At 40.2% G+C, this 18,335-nt stretch overlaps 1 protein-coding gene across 2 annotated transcripts; it reads right to left on the reverse strand.

The window, feature by feature from the left end:
- Positions 1-1,252: 1,252 nt before the first annotated feature.
- Positions 1,253-17,079, reverse strand: C4H4orf19 (chromosome 4 C4orf19 homolog). 2 transcript variants are annotated; one of them, XM_066549171.1, is made up of 3 exons: positions 16,988-17,079; positions 4,474-4,521; positions 1,253-3,378 (listed from the first exon to the last, which is right to left on the reverse strand). In XM_066549171.1, exons 1-3 carry the CDS (start codon positions 17,077-17,079, stop codon positions 2,436-2,438), a joined length of 1,083 nt encoding a protein of 360 aa, XP_066405268.1. In that variant the 3' UTR covers positions 1,253-2,435. The 2 variants fall into 2 exon arrangements, with proteins under 2 accessions (XP_066405268.1, XP_066405269.1); XM_066549172.1 differs by having other exon boundaries at positions 4,373-4,521; positions 16,988-17,008.
- Positions 17,080-18,335: the final 1,256 nt, after the last annotated feature.

Below are 18,335 nucleotides of genomic sequence, written 5' to 3' on the forward strand. Positions count from 1 at the left end.
ATAAAAGATGTCTGAATGTTGGTGTTACCTCACAGGTTTATTTTATGGAAGCTTTCCATATGATGTAGGTTTGATGCCTGACTTTTTTTTTTTTTAATTCTATGAGAGACCCCCGACCAGTTATTTCCAATGTAGTGAATAGACTTGCTTTATGCTGGGTTTTGCCTCTTGTACTTGTGACAATGAGAATTTGGGCTCAAGAAATGCACTGTTTGTGGCTCAGCTGCTCTCATGCAGAGGGTGGCCCATGGCTGCAGGCAGTTCCCAAGGAAGAGTTGATTGGTTTGGGTTGTCTGGGCTGCATCTGGGCTCTCCTCTAATATGTTTTAATGCTTGGGGAGTAAGGTGAGACACTTGCCGTGATTTGCACTTGACGTTTGAGCTGGAGCTCAGAAAAATTGAAATGAGTGGATATTGAAAAAATCAGGTAAGTTTTCTGGGGTGTTTGTGGCATTTCTTTCTTTAACATCTTTTTTACTTGAATTGTTTTTCATGGTTCGTGTCATGGTGCAGCAAGGGGCTGCTGGCTCCCTGGATATGGGATGTAGGGAGCAGTAGGGGCTCCCTGGGGAGAGCAAGGCTGGATCCCACACCAGAGTCTGTCCTGCTGCCCCAGCCAGGGTGTGGGGCAGCCAACAGCACCAGGACAGGGCCCACGGCTGGGCTGGCAGGTCTGACCCCCGGGGAGTGAATGGGGTCCTGGGCCCCAGGCAGGGCAGGGGGAGCCCTCGGCTGGCGGGCAGGGACAGTCAGGACTGGTGACACTGAGCATAACTCATTATTGGCCATGCGCTGGCACTTCCACCGACTCTCGGAATTGTCGTGGTCTTAGAAAGACCAATGGATCTGTAAAACTTGTATGCACTTAGGAGAAGGCTTAGAAGGGCCTATTAAAATAGGAAAGTGGTAGAGAAGTCAACAGTTACTACATACTTTAAAACCATATAAAACTTTTTTATTTTACAGATACAATGTTGTGACTCTTGCCTGTAGCTGGATATAGTTCTCTAGCAGCTGAGACTTTAGGTTGTTTTAATTGCTCCTAGGTACTCCTGGGTACCATAAGTGCTCCTAGGTACCCATCCTACTCATTAATGTTTTGAGAAATCAAAATCAGCATATACTGTAGGCAAATACATTGTTGGTGCTTTTTGTGTATCTAATGAGGGCTATATCTTGTTGAACTTCTTAAATGTAACTTATATTCAGAAAATGCATAAAATACAAAACCCACCAGGTTATTTTTTTATATGGTTTGAAAATTTATTAGGAGTTTATAACAAAAAACTTGGAAACCACAAAATTTCAGTATAAAATGTTAAGCACTTTGTATTTCAACCATACTTTTCCTGAATTAGCAGCACCAAATTGGTCTCTGCCTCCTTTTTTTTCTCCCATAAGAAATGCAGCCCTCCAAGAATGCAACTGTTTTCAGATCTTATGCTTAATACAGTTTAGAAGCTTGGTCCCTTTCCTGATGTAAATTTAGTGACTACGGCAGAGCTAAGGAGGAGTCCACATTGGCTCCTGCCATTTTTATATAAACAAAACACATTGAGGGGATGTTTGAGACGCAATCTCTTTGAAAACTGTATGGTTAAGACATGCACCTGGAAAATTTAGTGGAGTTCAGAGGTTTCTGGCTGTCATTTTACAATAGTTTTAATCTGGTAGGGAATGAGTTTTGATTTCTCTGGCCTCTCTGATAGTGTGTGCGGTGCTCTTACATGAGCTACTTCAGCACATTAAACCAACAGAAATTACCCACTCCCTTGGATTTGGCTGGACTTCTGCTGTTTTAAGAAATTGAAGCAGCAACACTTGGGGTATCAAACACAGTCAAGGGAGAGGTGTGTGGAGAAAAAGGGATGTTGTCATTCCAGTGCCAGGTGCACATGCACAGATTTAGGCTTAATCCATAATGGAACCATAGCCACAGTAAAGTTCAGTCCAAGCTGCCTTCCCTGTTTCATGTTTCAGTAGATCATAGAACTTTGGCTCATTTATGTAGTTTTTTTTCTGCTAATGATGAAAATATGTGGTTTCTAACTCCATGGCTTCAATAGCCCTATTTTAAATAAGGGGACTTAACCTGGAACATGCATTGTGCACAAACCCTCATGAGGAAAAGAAGGAAACACTTGCATGAGTGCAGATGAGATGGATGTACAACTGAATATTCTGTGTGGAAGAAATGATGTTTGCCCTCCTGTTTGGGCCCATAGAGAAGAGTATTACCATTAGTCAAGGGAGCTCTTCTGTACCTCAGGCAGCAGAAATTAAAAGGCTGTATAAAACAGCTGAAGGACTCAGGTTTAGTCCCAACTCCTTTTATATTAGCTGTTCATAACAGCTCTCCATGTGTGCTGTATATCTGTTCATATTGATCCAGCAATAACGTCTAGATCTTACCCGCTGTGTTAGAAAGAAACCATCTAGTACTCATCATCATCTTCCACATCTTCTCCTGCTGTTGCAGCTTCCAGTGCAGCCAGAGCTGCTGCAACTTCTGCATCTTCCTCCTCAATTCCTCCACTGACATCTTTATGGTTGGTGTGTGAAGGTGCCTGTGGGACTTTGGTAACAGCCACTGCAGTGATGCCGCCAGTAAGGCTCTCACTCAAACTTGCAGAGTCTGTTTTAAAAGGTTCAATACTGCTCTCTTTCACAGGCCAGGGTGGGATTGCATGAAGGTCCTGGTCCTGTATTGCTGAAGTACCAGTGTTTTGGTCTGAATGTGTGCAGTTTACTGAAAAGCTGTCTTTTTCAACACAGTTCCCAGTTTGATTGCCATTTTGGGGATAATCAATATCTGGCAGTCTTATGGTATTGTTTTCTGTTTCCAGTATTGAGTTTCCTTTGAGAAAGATGCTGTCTCCTGCAGACTGGGAGTCTGGAATACTGTTAGGCACATTGCTGGCGGCCTTACTCTGACTGCCTGTCTCTAGGTCAAGCTCTTGTCCAGACCTATTTGACTCGGTGTAGAAGTCTCTGTTGCTGGCTGGAGAAGCCTCTGACTGGCTGGAGGTTCCCTTTTCACTGGATTCTTTCACTGGGCTTGTGTTGGGGTTGAGCATGGAGTGCTGAGCACAGGAATTGCCACCGTTGTCTGCAACATCAAGCTTTGCGGCACACTTCACAAGGCCATCCTCTTGAGAATCATTGCCTCTGTGATTCCAGAGAGTTTCTGTTGTAATATTTACTGGATTTTTACTTTCTGTTTTGTTTATCTCATCCTGCTGGAGTTCATTTTTGGGTTCTTCATTTTCACCGTTCTCTTTGAATTTTGATTTATTGCTGCCTTGTTCATTGTGTTTATAGCTGTTTACTTCATGAATGCATCCAGATGATTGTACCTCTTCTGGAGCAAAGATATAGCTGGAGTAAGAAAAAATTGTAAAGAAAGAAATTTGTAAGAAAAAATTGGTAAAGAAATGTTACTTATGATGTTAATCAATATCATTAGTTGAAAAGATTAAGCTTCCTTTTTAGGCTGAAGGTCTTGAGGAAGGAGTGTCACTGAACTTTACCTTGGGTCCTGAGAATGAGTTAAACCAAATTAAAATGCTGAATATGCTGTTGGCTGCTGTCTCCTGGGACTGATCATAACTAACCCCTGTACTGAGATTCACCAGGAGCTTAAGGAGGATGTTGGAGAACTGTGTGCTACTCATTGCTTGTTTCCAGCATTATTTTTTATTTTCTCTGGGGAGCTGATTAGCCAATGAATAGTCATAACATGAATTATAAATGAATATATCCTCATACAGTTGTTAAAATATCTTCCATTTTTTCCTGCTGTTCTTCTTTCGAGTCTTTTGTCCTTTTTCCCCCCCTCCTGATGAATTTTCTTCCTCTTGCTCTATAATTTCCTTGACTTGCCTTTCCCAGGGCCTCTCTCTTTTCTTTATCTTTCTTTTTTCTCTCATAGTACTGTTTCTCCCCAGTTCCTTACCTCTTCTACAGAAGTGGCCAAGGGGCAGTAGTGACCCTCAAGTGGGGCTGAAATGTGATCTTTGTAAAACTAGCTAGTTCCCCTCTCTAGGGGGACTTTTAATATAGGAGTTCTTCCCCCACCTAACAACATTTAACAGCTACGATGGAAGCAAGGAACTGTTGTTCATTTCCATTGCTTGGGAGAAGGGAGGATCTGATGTAATGTATGCTCCTTGCTCCTCCTGAATTGAGGAAAGCCCATGCTACCTAAATTAGAAAAAACTTTACTAAACAAGAGTTTTCAATGCAACACAATTCCTTTTTTGTGGCTCGGAATTATAGAAGTGGACTTTAATTACAGTAAATTAAAAGAACTTTCATAGGAAATCTGTATGCCTATGCCTAAAGATGCTGTAAACTTTGAAAAAGCTCCAACCTTTTATGGTGGTTAATTAAAGCAACAGGTGTGGGGGAGCACAGACACATGGTTTAATGCTGTTCTTTTATTCAGTCCAAGAAACTCTTGTTCTATTGTACCTTTGTATCATTTTGCAGCACCTGCACCCCATCTGGATTTTCCTTAATCTGAAAAGAGAGAAAGGGAGGGCAAGGGAGAGACAGAGTGAGTCAAGTATTATGAAATTAAAATATGAGCAATTGCATTGAAAATGATGCTCATGTTTAGAAGGGTTGTTCGCTAAAAACAAAGATGTCTACACAAGAATGGATGGAGTACGGTTCAAGGTCTTTGTAGGTTGTTGTCATGCATTGGCAATGGTCTTTAATTGGGGAAAAATCTGGGGAAGAATTTAACAATTCTTAGGTAGTGATGTTCTTTCAGAATAGCTTCCTAAGCAATTTTATGAGTGGGAGAATTGCAAGTCAGTGAATTGGGTGTGGGTTGTTGGTTTGTGGTTTGGTTGGGGTTTTTTTTTCCGCTTGACACCTGTTGGTAAAGTTCTCTACCATGAATTTGCCCAGCTGTTTTTTGAAACAGTAAACTGCTAACATCTACCACATCCTTTACTCAGTAATTTCACAGACCAGCCTTGCTTGTGTGAGCAATCACCTGCTTTTGTTTGACTTGAACCTGTTCTTTACTAGTAGTATTTGGTGCCTCGTAGTTCTTGTATTAGAATAAGTAGTGACCATCGTGTCCAATTGTCACCATAGGAGATGGTGACAATGGGACAAATGTCACCCATACTGACATTTTGTGCCTATGAACTGTCCTTGTGGTGTTCTCTGAGTCTTTTTGCATTTTAACATCCTATTAAAATTAAGTGTAGGAACTACAAATGCAGAGTTCTCACGGTGTTTGAAACCCAAAAGAAGCAAATTTATTCTTTCCTAATATCTTCTTGTTTCCACTCACTTGACTCTGTGACATCCACTGAGCACTGAGGTGACATTTTTGTGGAACTTTCTCTTAGTGAGGCACAGACAAATTCCTGGAACGGGCATTTTGTTATAAGCAGTATGTTGTACCTCTATTTTGCTACAGTAAAATTCCAGAGTTTCACTAGAGCTAGCAGACTGTCTCTGTTTTACTACACTATAGCTTGACCTAGTGAAATGCTAAGAACAATCTATTATATGGTTCTTATGCTAAAGTCCTCTATTATGAGAAGAAATGGTTTGCTAATTTGGACCCTTGAGAGCCTTCCTGTTTTGAGCTTAAATTTGTGTCCCAGATCTGAACATCCAAAACCCCTAAAACGCCCAATATTCTTTATGGGTGGTGGCTATCTTGTTTCAAGGTAATAAGTCAGGGCAGGTTGTTTAATATGTTTTGTCCACTGTTATTCAGGCTCTTTCTTTTTCTCTTGAGATTCTCTACTAACTCGTGTACTTTTTGCCAATGCCTAAGGACAGTGGCTCACTTCCCATAAAACAGAAATTGATGAAGCAAGGTCAGGGTATTCTCTGGAGTAATTTATTTACAAAACATCCAAGGAAAGTAGTATTGATTTATTCTTCTCAGGCATGGCTTGAACTGCACACTGGCAATTATGCTAGCAGAAATGTAAATCCAAGCAGTTTCCCTCTAAAATCTGAGTACTTCTGGTGTTAGCACTGAACTAAATACCTGATGTCAGATGTCTCATTCTTGGAGCTTCTGATGGCCTACAGTCATGCAGCAGCTGGGTTTATGCTAGGGTATAGCTGCTCATACCTATGCTTTTTGTCTTTGTGTACACATGAACTGTTCTGAAGCAGAAATTTCTATCAGGAGTAGCCAGGTTGATGTAGCTGAGTGCTTGTGGGAATGGCTTTCAAGTCAGCTGCTTCTCTCCCTGAATTGCAGACTCCCCTCCAGACTCCCCTCCCTCCTCCTCTGCATGTACTGTGCATTCTCACCCCACATACCTCAGCAGCATCACAGCAGGAATTCTGATACAGGGTGTTTTGTCTGAAGAGGATTGCCCTCTGAAGTGCCCACACAGCCTTTGGCTTGGCTTTAAAGTTTATAGGTTTGAACTCAGTTCTGATTTGTATGTAGACCAGCTCCAACAACAGATGTTGCTTCTAGCTGAGAGTGGTCACTTCAAGTCAGGGTGCTTCTGCTTAGAGTTTTATCTGACAGATTTCCTACTTGGGGATTTTATTTACAAATTTTTTGATTATTTAAAAAAGGAAAAAAAATTGCTTATAGGTATTAAGCATTGAAAGTCCTAATTACTGGCCTTTATTTTGTTGTAAAGATCTTTGTGATTGTCATAGAAGGCAATTATAAATTGAAGTTACTGTTGAAGTTTTCACAGAAAAAACACTTTCCTGTTTTTTGGTGTGTGTTTGTGTTGCTTGGTTTTTATTTTTTTAATTACAGCTGCTGTTGGAATTCTCTCTGCAGCTACTGCATTATGCTTTTCCACTGATTAGTTACAACGGGATCTGTCCTGTGGCATGAATAAACTATTACATATGGAAAGCAGAGTACATTGTATTATCTTATGAATTATTTCACATCCCTGAAATAGGAATATAATTTTACAATGTCACTGTCTGAACACTGGCTTTTTTTTTCCCTTGCCCTTTCCTTCCATTTATGATAATCTTTCAAGTCAAGCTGGAAAATAATTCTGGGGAGCAAATTGCTTCTATAGCATGAAAAATCATGCTTTAATCCTACTTATCTTGTTTTAGATACTGAGCTCTAAAGACTTGTGTACTGTGTGATGTTCATAGTTGTGTTAATGGATAAATAATACTAATAAGCTGCTGTCTGGAGCAGTTTGAGTCAAGCAATCGCTACAGGCTTGAAACAAAAGAAAGTTAGAAACTTCTACAATGGATGATGTTAACTGATGGATGTTAACTGAATTTAGAAGCATTGCATCCTTATCTCATCAATTTAGCAGCACAACATATCTGACAGAACAAATATTTGATAATTTCAGAAAAACATGACATGATGGGAGATGCTGTGTTGTAGAATACTTTGGGGGTTATTTTTCCTCTGGAAAAAGGCTGTCTGTCTAAAGTGGCAGTAAAATCCTTGGTTTTAACATTCTCATTCTCAGAATTGAGATCAAACTGCCATTAATCCTGGATATTATTCTGTCTTGACCATGAAATTTCTGAAGGCCTGTAAATGTCTGTCACTAGTTATTATGCAGTTACTTAATCCTGAACACTAATACATCACCTGGCATTACAGCTCTGCAAAAATATTAAGTAGAGATTTTTTAGAAGTGTTTTTAGATGAGGACTGGACCACTTGGAGCTTTTGCAGGAATAAGACAGAGCTGTTGAGGTAAAAGGAATGAAGGTGGCCTAGAATTAATTTTTTTTACTCTCCCAAATTTTGAACTTGAATTTTTCAGCTTTTAGTAGCTGCTGAATCTCCCGAAGTGTCTCTGTGGATGAGCTTGTACCAGGTTCTACAAAATAATCAGATTCTTGCAGTGTGACAGTGTGGAATGGCCTTGTGGTTTACATATTCAATATCAATGCTTGTTTCATTTAAAGTTATTATTCTTTTCTTCAGTGAAAGAGATGGAAGAGGCCCAGCTTTGTGTGTTTACCCCAGCAGACCTTTAGCTGACTGTATCAAAAGACTGTCTAGTTATAATGTGCTTGCAATGTATTAAATAAGTATTCAGAGAGACAAGGAAGACCTGATATTATGAATGACTGACTTTGATCCTTTAAAGGAATATGATACAGAAAAGCAACTTCTTTAAAAAAAAGTTGGAAAAAAATTGAACAATGGAAGGAGGTAGTAATTAGTCTTAGTTTGAGGAGAGCAGGACACAAATCCCTTCAGTAAAACAATTGCTGAAAAAGGGAAGGTGGTTAAAAACACTTATGGTGGTGCTGGCTAAGAGAATGAGGTGGAACTTCTCTTTTAAGTGTGAGACCTTGGTGAAGATAACAAGAATAATGTCTGACTCCAAACCCACAGCCTTGTGTTTCAAGCCACGGTGTGCTTTAAGACAAATCTGCTTTTCTTTATCAGATTTGAGAAACACAAGGTATCTGACTCTAACTTATGTTATTACATAACTCATATTGTCTATTTAAACTGTGGCTGTGTTATGAGTAAATAAAAGGCAAACAAGAGATAATGTCATGAAAAGGGAAGAAGAAATATTTTTGAGTCATAAAAATGGTTTGGCACCTTTCTCAATATTTTTGGAAGTTTACATGGAAACAGAAAAAGGCCAGTCTTTCTTTTGTTCATGGTGTATTTTTTCTTCTGTCTTGATTTTTATTTTTAAATTCCTTTTAGACACCTCCAGGAGCAGAGGCAGAAAGCTGAGGGAGACAATATTAAAATAGCTTCTCTTGTAGATCTCAACAGATAAACTCTAATTTTGGATCATTATTTTTAATCCAGTTTCTTTGTTTGTTTGTTTTGGTTTGTTCGGAGTTTTCATCCCACAGCCCCTGATGCTTCTATTGCTTGCCTTTAACTCTCCTCCATCGTTTCCCACTCTAGATTACCTTAGCAAGTAAGGAGATTTTTCCTACATGGGTGTATGATCTGGGCTGAGCCTGGGTGGTGCATCTCCCAGGGCCCTGAGGCACCTCCTTCTGATGACTTTTTCTAGTAGAGGCATCTTTCAGACTTGAGCCTGCCAGTGCCTTCCCCATCAGTTTGTTGTGTTTTGCACTCCTCAGTAAAACCTGTCCATTCTGAGGATACTGCCTTGAGGTACCAGTCTCTTTGCCATGGACAGAAATCCTTGTTCCTCAAAATAAAGTCTGTCTGCCTCGCTAGTAATGCAAACATAATTGACTTTGTTGGTATTTCTTTGCTAACATAGATGCCAAATTCTAACCAACTAGGAGTCATATGCACAGAAGCAAGTGTGGGAAGAGAAAGTGTTTACATAGAAATATGTGCAGAGGAAATATAGAGAATGTGGGGTGGGAATAGCCTTAGAGAGCTCTAGCACTTGACAGGCTTCTAACAGTTTGCCTGCTGTGCTAAGTAGGCATTCACATATCTCAGAAGATTTCAGAGACTGTTCTCAGCGTGTGCTAGGTCTGACAGAGGCTCAGATGTGCCTAGGCTGGAGGAAGGAAGTGCAATGTCCACGCCCATTGCAGGGCAGGTGGATGAGATGCCCTTTAAACTCCCTTTGAACCCAATCCATTCTGTGAGTCTCTGTGTTACTGAGGTGGGGAGCCAGAGGAATAATTGATCTGGATGACAGGTAATGTAAAAGAGGCACAGAAAAACTGTAGGAGGAGGGGTAGAGGAACTATATTTAGAAATTTAGAAAACTAGTAAACATACAGTAGAAAAAATTACCAGCCTGTGCTAGAGGGGCAGAGAAAATAACAGGAAAAACCATGTAAAGGAAAAAAGATGAGGAACGTAACTTAGCTACACACTGTGCAGGCCAATCACTACTGTTGGATGAATGTAATATGTAAGAACTGTCTTACTTACAATACAGAGACCCCTTCAAATCCTGGGGGCTTTTTCCTGACCTGTTTTGAGACCAGAGGGGCTCAGAACAGGTGCAGGCTTGGGGAGTAGGAGAACCCAAACTATCCTGGGCCCAGAATTATCTGAACAACCTGATCTACTTGAAGATGTCCCTGCTCATTGCAGAGGGGATGGGCTAGGTGACCTCTTCCAACCCAAACTGTTCTATTATTATACCATGGTCTGTGGAGAGCACAGTCTGTGCTCAAATCTTCACTGAGACCAATACTTAGAGCTGGACCAAAATCTAATTTCATTTTTCTGGACTGAATCCTAATCTGGAAATTTATTTTAAAAGTACTTTAGGGAATAACTCAACTGACATACATAATTTAAAATAAATGAACTAAACTGGGGAACTGTAATATGGCCCCTTATAGGAAGCAGATCCCACCTCATTTTATTTTAGGGCTATTTTAGTCTGTTTTTTGCTAGCTGAATTGACTTCAGTCTTTTTGTTCACACTTTAAGAAAGTGCAGCACTGAGGTGTTGTTCCTGTGCTTCAGCCATCTTGCAGTCCAGCCCTAGAGAGACACCTGGCTGTGCCATCCTGCTGACAGAGTATGACCTGTGGATTGCCTTTGAGTCACCCTGCAGTCCTTCCTATCTGTGCTGCTCTGCAAGCAAAGAAAACTGTGCAAGGGCTTTTTCTGGTGCAGCTTACTCTCCTCTTTTGAGGGAGGCAGGCTCTATATTTGGGAATAAGGAGTGTCAGTGTGTGACAGAAAGAGCCTTATGCTATCCAGCCAGCACAAGGTTATTGCCAAGGTTATTGTTGATTGTCCTATTTTTCTTTATTTTACAGAGCTGAGGAGCTGCACAGGTCTGTCAGCCACTTTTATTCTCCACTGAGAATATTATTTGCCTACTGAACAGCTTGTGTGCATTTCTAGTGCAGCTAACAGTGAGGACAGGAGAAGCTGACACATGGAGGCTCCTCAAAAACTTGTGTAAAACTTCCTGAGCCACAGCCTAACTTCAGTGGTGGTCAGTTTGGGATGTTTGGCTCCCATTGCCACCCTATGCTTGTTCCTTTTCAAATTGAACCCCCTGTTTTTTACAGATAAAAAGGATCATTGCTTGAATGCAAATAATCCATGCACTGTCATCAGTTGTTAAGAGTGATAATGTATTTTTTAAGGTGATTTTTTTTCCCCTTTCTCCCTGACCAGGCTGAATTAAGCCCATGGACTGTTCATTGTACAAGGTAGCCTGATATTTTGCATTTTCATGACTAAAGTCTCAAACTTCTGGGTGATACTACCCACAGATGCTGTGTGCAGTCAATGGTTATTTATTTCAGTGAGGGCAGAATTTGATGTGTTCTATGTGCTATATAAGACATGAAAGTTGATGTTGGTTTTGTGTGTGGTATTTAGTGGTATAATTTAGGTTTCTTCATAGTAAAGCCATTAAACTGATTTAGACTTGTAGTTTTTTCAAAGAAGAAAAATGGCTTTAATCAGTCCAGTTATCAAAATCTGTAGGGTCTCATTGATCAGAAGCATGTGTTGCTTGTTATCTGGAAAATTAAAGAAGTCTCACAGTTACAGCCTCATAAATTTGGATGCTTTGTATTCTGACATAGAGTAGTTTTTTCATTACTGAGGAAGTAGGTCTGATATCACAAAAGGGTTTTGCTTCATCAAGGTGAAAAATAGCAGAATAACTGAATTCTTAAATGACAAAGGTATGTGAGCAGTCATAGCGAGAGGCAAAGCAAACTAAGTGGCACTTAAGCAGAATTGTTTCTAATTAGTGGAATCACACACTTTTTGGGAGAGTAAAAAGAAAGTGATTTAAAAGTTCAGAGGATTGGAGGATCTCTCCTCTGAAGATGTGCTACAAAAGCTGGAGTTGTTCAGCCTGGAAAAGAGAAGGTGCTGGGGAGGCCTTGTTGTGGCCTTCCAGTACTTAAAGGGGGCTTATAAAAGTGAAGGAGAACAACTTTAAATACAGGTAGATAGTGGGACAAGGCAGAATGGCTTTACACTGAAAAAGGAGAAATTCAGATGAGTTGCTGGGAGGAAATTCTTTCCCCAGAGGATAGTAAGGCACTGGAACAGGTTGCCCAGAGAAGCTGTGGGTGCCCTATTCCCCAAAGTGTTAAAGGCCAGGTTGGATGGAGTACTGAGCAACCTGGTCTAGTAGGTGGCATCCCTGCCCATGGCAGGGGGGTTGGAACTACCTAGTCCTTAAAATCCCTTTCAAACTAAGCCTTTCTGTGGTTCTATGAATATCAAATACCCAAATAACAAATCATATTTGCCAGATGAACCCTCAATATGGCATAACTAATCACCAAAGTACGGCCTACTCACAAAATAATCAGTATGCTCTCGTGATTTTAACCTTTATTTGTGTTGTGTCATCTGAAAAGATATGCAAGTATTAAGTGTTTATCCAGGAAATTTGCAATAGTAATAGTTGACAAAAATATGCAGCTCCAGGAGCACAGTAGCAGTCAACTCTAATTGCCATGTACATGAAATAGTACTCTAATAGAATAAATTGTGTATTATATCTTTGGATTGTTCATAACAGCAATCCAGACCAGAGTGCGGTCTCCTAGCTGACATGTGTGTGTGACTACTGTGCAGGGGTCAGTGATGCCCCCTAATTGTGGGTGCATGCTGTGACATTTCTCAGCCCAGGGAAGAGCATCCTGCCAGTGGGATGTCTGGCTGTGATCTGATGGGAAGCTACTTTGGCAGTCAGGATGGTCAGAGTAGTGGAAGTGTCTGGCTACATTTGTTTTCTCAAAATGCAGAGAAAAGTCACATTTAGTCTGCTCTGCTTATAATAGAAAAATACATGCTAATTATCTCACGTATGTGTAGTTGTACTGCCACGAAGCTATACCAGTACAGTTGGCAATGGCAGTACCTGCTAATTGTCCTGTGCCAGTGTGGATACTTCAGCTGGAATGGGGAGCACCTGGATTGATGCAAATGCAGCATTAGAAACTGCTCCACTTCTTTGCAGCTGCTCTCTTCCCATCCCTCCAGGCATCTAGCTGTGTTTATATCAGATGCTGACAGGTTTTCTGCTCCCACATTGCCCCTTCATGTTCTTGCTTTTCCATGCGGCTGTTTTGCACCAAGCTGAGAGGCAGCAGTGGGCAGGTCTCAAGGCAGGGAAGTTTGGGTGTTACCAGTACTGCTTGAGCACACCTGCACTTGTTGTTTGTGGGTGTGTTTGCTGAAGGGGAAGGTAATGAAAAGTAGATGCTATCAGTTTTACGAAGGGTGTTCTATTTTGATTTGTAACTGTTGGTCATTGTGTAAGCTGATAATAATATGCATAGCTATGTTAAATCCTGCTAGGCTCCTCCTCAAAATGTCCTTCTTTTCAACCAGTCAGTTCAGCCAGATCTTCCACTTATCCTTGGTGGCTTCCTGACTGTATTAGTCAGCATAAGTGCCATGTTTTATTCTCATAGTAGATTCTTATTTCTACCTTGACAGTTACGGGGTTTGTGCTATTTTTGTTGTTGTTTTTGTTCTCTTTTTAGTTAGTTGTCTGTTTTTAGTTAGTTAGTTGCTTTGTTTTTAAGAAGACAGTATTGTATTATTTAATTCACTGACTACTATCTCTGGTAGCTGTCAACTGTTTTATAAACAGTTGAGAGTAAGGCCAGCTCACATGGAAGGTGGACCTTTTTGTGAGGTGTTTCTGCTGCAGCAGAGTGTCCTAGAGGATACAAGAGCTACAGTTTGGAGGTGATCTGAACATGTAATTTTTTCCTGTTATGCTCTTTGCAATTGATTTAAAATATTTATAAGATACTTAAAAGGAAATACATTCTCTGTGACTAGTTCCTCATCATTCACAGCACGAGGTCAGGGAACATTTCCCTACCCCCATTATTTACCATACAAAATGATTGTTTTATTTTTAAGGAGTAGAAGGAAGAGTGGGGAAAAGGGTACAGCTCTCACAATCATTAGCCAGCTGACATAAAGGAAAACCAAATATAGCTGGTAGCATAAACCCACTCATTTCCTCTTCAGCTAAGCTTGTTTTCTAAATTTGCTTTTTCCAAACTTACATAGTCTAATGTTTAAATTACTGAAGTTAGTTTCCTGTCTTTTAAAATTATCAATCCCATCAAATATAATAGCTTGTTTAATAGTGGGGCCTAAAACACCGAGTCCTGTTTAGTCCCATATTGTATAGAGGCAAACATAGAAATGTGCTCCTTCCCAAGGGATTCAGGGTCTAAATGTGTGACAAGGTAAAAATGGGAAGCAGATGGTCATGTGCATGTGAGAGAAACAATCAGCAGAGAAGCTATATTTGGGTCAGTAATTGTGTTAGGCTAGGCCTGAGTGGGGGTCTGTGTTTGGCAACACAAGTGGAGCCTCAGATTAGTTATAGCCAATTTTTATGTAACAGAGGGACTATGCCTGAAATGTCATTTCTCTTGAGAGGTTAAAGTGTCTCTATGTGATTCTGTACAACTGTGCACTTTGGAGGGTGGATTCTTGGGTTCCAGCCCTTCACCTGAAAATCCTTGGTTGTATCCAATGTCTTTTAAAAAGATATAGCATAAAACCAGCTCTAGAATTGGGTCTGGAGATGGTGCTGTCATGGGTCTACAATTCACAAAGTTCCCTTGCTCACACTTTGCTCTTTTCCCAATGTCAGGCTTGAGCAGCCTGCTTGAGAGCATGCCATCAAAGACATGATTCTGATAGCTGTCAATGTGTCTTAGAGACTGAGGATCAAACTGAGCTGGGGATCCTAATTTATGATGGAATTCTCTAACTCTTTGAATACTATGTAAAGGAATCACTGCCTCCTCCTCTGTGGTTTTGACTGGAACTTGATGTGGGTGCTGTCTTCTGGCCTGGAAGTGACTTTTTCTTAGATTTCCATTTACAGAGTCAGTTGATTTAAGCCTGCTTAAATATAGAAGTACTTTCTAGATGCGGATTGTTTCTCAACTGCACATATATGTATAAAGGCTTATTTTTTTAGCCTTCTGGAATAATTCCATGCAGTTTTATGGATGCTGTTATCAATGAGAAATCCTACTTGGGACATTAGAAAAATTGAAAATGTTGGACAGTGAGCATGAAAGCTACAGTATAACTGCTGTAGGATTTAGTCCGTGAGAAAAAATTGACAAGTCAGAATGCTTCCTAAGTATATTCTGAGGTCATTTGTTTTGCTCAGTCTGGAAGAGACTGAGGGGAGACCTTATTGCAGTCTGCAACTTCCTTGTGAGGGGAAGAAGAGGAGCAGGCACTGATCTTTTCTCTGTGGTGACCAGTGACAGGACCTGAGGGAATGGTCTGGAGTTGTTTCAGGGGAGGTTTAGGTGGGATATTAGGCAAGGTTCTTCACCCAGAGGCAGTTTGGGCCTTGGAATGGACACCCTGGGGAAGAGGTCACAACACCAAGTCTGAGTGTTCGGGAAGCATTTGGACAATGCTCTCAGGCACATGCTGTGACCCTTGGGGATGGTGCTGTGCAGGGCCAGGAGTTGGACTCCATGACTCTTTTGGGGCCCTTCCTACTCAGCTTATTCTGTGATTCTGTGGTTGTGCCATGTACATTGCCAGACAGTGCCACTCATCACTCATTAGCAGCATGGCAGCACTCTGTACACTCTGAAATCAAGCTCTTTGTAGGCCCATCTGCTGGAAGCTGTTGCCTCTTGTATTTGCCTGTGAGTTCTGTGCAAAAATAATTTATTGGCCTTCTTCAGAAATTTGGGGTGAAAGATAAAAGAACCTTTAAAATATGCTGTTAAAAGACTTTGAATCTTTAGGTGACCTTGGTGAACAGAGTAAGATGGAAAAGGAGAGGAGAGGTGCAGATCTCATATGTTTTAGATATTGTGAAATTCTTTTAAGTTAAAAGAAGGAAATAAAACTTAGGAAATCAACAATGAAGTCTAAGCAGGTTAACTCCTGTAATCCTGTCATTCTATCTTATTGAAAACTCTTGGTTGCACATCAGTTCAATCGAAAGGCTCAGTGCTTCTTTGTTTGATTGGTTTTTCCCCATTGATTCTTTGTAAGAGGGTATGAAGAGACACTGCTGGAGTTTAGCAGGCCTTTATACTTTAAGTAAGCAATACATTTTTACTTCAGGGAGCAATATTCTGAAAATAGACTTGGAAGTCCATGGAGATTGCTTCAAATGCAGGATTGGAGTAGGCTGTGTATATGTGTTTGGGCAGAATTTAGGCCGGGCAGGATATGTGATCTCAGCTCTGGTATTCAGCTGTAGCTTAGTGTGCCCAAAAATCATCTTGTCCTGAATATTTCAGATGCTTTTGATTTGTTTATATCATATGAAATATTGCTAGTGGCAAGTATTGTGGTGCTATTGTTGTTGTGCTCAGAACATCAGCTGCTCTTAATACCAAGAAAATTGGATAAAGCCATAAGCAGTTAGAATAAGTCAATGATTCTCTTTTATAAAAACAAAAGTAAAAAAACCCAACCCAGCAAAAACTATGCCCTTGGCCCCAAAAAAAGAAACCAGCACCAAAAAACCCCCCAACAAAACAAAATCCCCCCAAAATCCAGCACATTGACCAAATAGATTCCTTAACATTGTCAGGAAGTTGTGCTTTTGTGTTTGACCATTTGATGGCATAACCTGCAGCTTTTTACAGGGAAACTGTTAGAAGTCAGTGTGCTCTCCCTCTCAAACCAAATTAATCCTTATGTTTTCTAATTGGTTCTCTTTTCCCAAATCCCCCTCTTTCCTCTGTTTGCCTTCTATTCTTCTTGTTCTTTCCCCACCATTTGCCTGCATTTTCCTATTTTCTCTTGCCATTTTTCACCTATGTTTACTGTCTTAGATTGATTCAATTTTTTTATTCCTGTATTTCTTCTGTACAGTGTCTTTTTCTAGACTTCAGAGTGGAAATTGGCAAGCTTTTATTTGCTACATCAGGAAACTTATGGGTTGGAAAGAAACAGTTCTGTCCTGTCACTAATGCTTGTAGCAGCTGAGTGTTGTCATTAGAAAATACTGTGGAGTATTGGAGGGAGAGATGGTTTATGTTGTGGAATGCTGAAGTTACAATAGTGAGTGGCCAGTAATTTTTAAACATACACAAGGAGAAAAAGAAATAATCCTACCTTTCCAATTGTACTCCATCGACTGCTTCAAAAATTTGTTTTAAATGTCTTGGTTCTGCAAGAGAAAAACACTTTGCAAGTGGTTTCTTCATGCAAGCAAGCACACATAAGTAAGAAGGAACCTCTGAGGCATTAACTGTCTGATGCAAACAATGTGCAAATAGAACATCCTCCTCTTGGTACCATTGTGAATTTTAAATCTAGACAGTGATCAAATAAATCACTTGGGTAGTATGCTCGTCCCCTTGAGCTGAACTGGAATGCTAACCTGCTTAAAGTGAACATAAGCTTTGCTACAGTGGATTAGGACTCATGTGAAGTGTTTCAGCAACAGCAGTAAAATTAGAAAACTTTCAAATATGCAGTATTATGGGACTTTCTTTTCCTATGTGTTTTCTTTTTTTCTTTTTCTTTCTGGGTGACAGGATATTTGTAGTATCCATTAAAACTTAACGTGTGCTTGTCAGAATTTCACTCTTCAGATTTTCACAAACTTTGAAACTTAGATGTCTCTGGCAATGCAATAATATTCTAGATATTGGTAAAGCTGTTGTTCTTTCAGACATGCTCCAGCTAAATGGAAAGCTCAGCAAAGTGTTTTGTATTAAGAATTTCCAAAAACATAAATAAGTTAATGGGATAATTGTAGATTTAGAGTATAACAGTACTGCAATGCAGATGCTTTTCCTCCTTTAAAAATACAAATATTTTCAGTATTTCTTGTAGTGAGAGAAATGTGAGCCCATGAGGATTTTTCACCAAGTCAAGTTTGTTTCTGTGGAATGGACAATGTATTTTGCTGTGGGTTTTAGAAATAGGGCCCTGTGCTTTCTTTCATTCTCAGCATCTCTCTGCATGAGTGATAACTTGAAAAATCTCAGTGTAGCTTACATTACAAACCACAAATCCACACAAAAATGCTTGCACCATTCTTGAAACCTGCAAGGCTTTTCTTGTAAGACAGCGAAGTTTACGTTGTCCTTGAGATCCCTTTTGGCAGAACACTCCTAGGATCTAAGCCAGGGTAGTTTGTTCCTGAATTCAGCACCCATAGGCAATGGGGCTGAGGAGGAAAGTACAAGGCAACAAGGACAGTACAATTAACATGGTCATTGCTGCTGCTGCTCTCTTTTGCTATACTCTCATTGCATACATATTCTTTGCAATTATAGTTTTCATAATTTATGGGTAAACTCTGACAAGTTCTTATAAAATGTCACTATCTAGCTTCCAGGTTTGAAAGTACCCCGGCTGTATACGTAGTTTCATGGTTGCTGTTTGCCTCCAAATATAAGAAGACAACATTGCATGGTGTCTGACCCATGGGTGACATTTAGAGGACTTTCTA

Source organism: Molothrus aeneus, chromosome 4, assembly GCF_037042795.1.
Source record: "Molothrus aeneus isolate 106 chromosome 4, BPBGC_Maene_1.0, whole genome shotgun sequence".
Classification (NCBI taxonomy): domain Eukaryota; kingdom Metazoa; phylum Chordata; class Aves; order Passeriformes; family Icteridae; genus Molothrus; species Molothrus aeneus.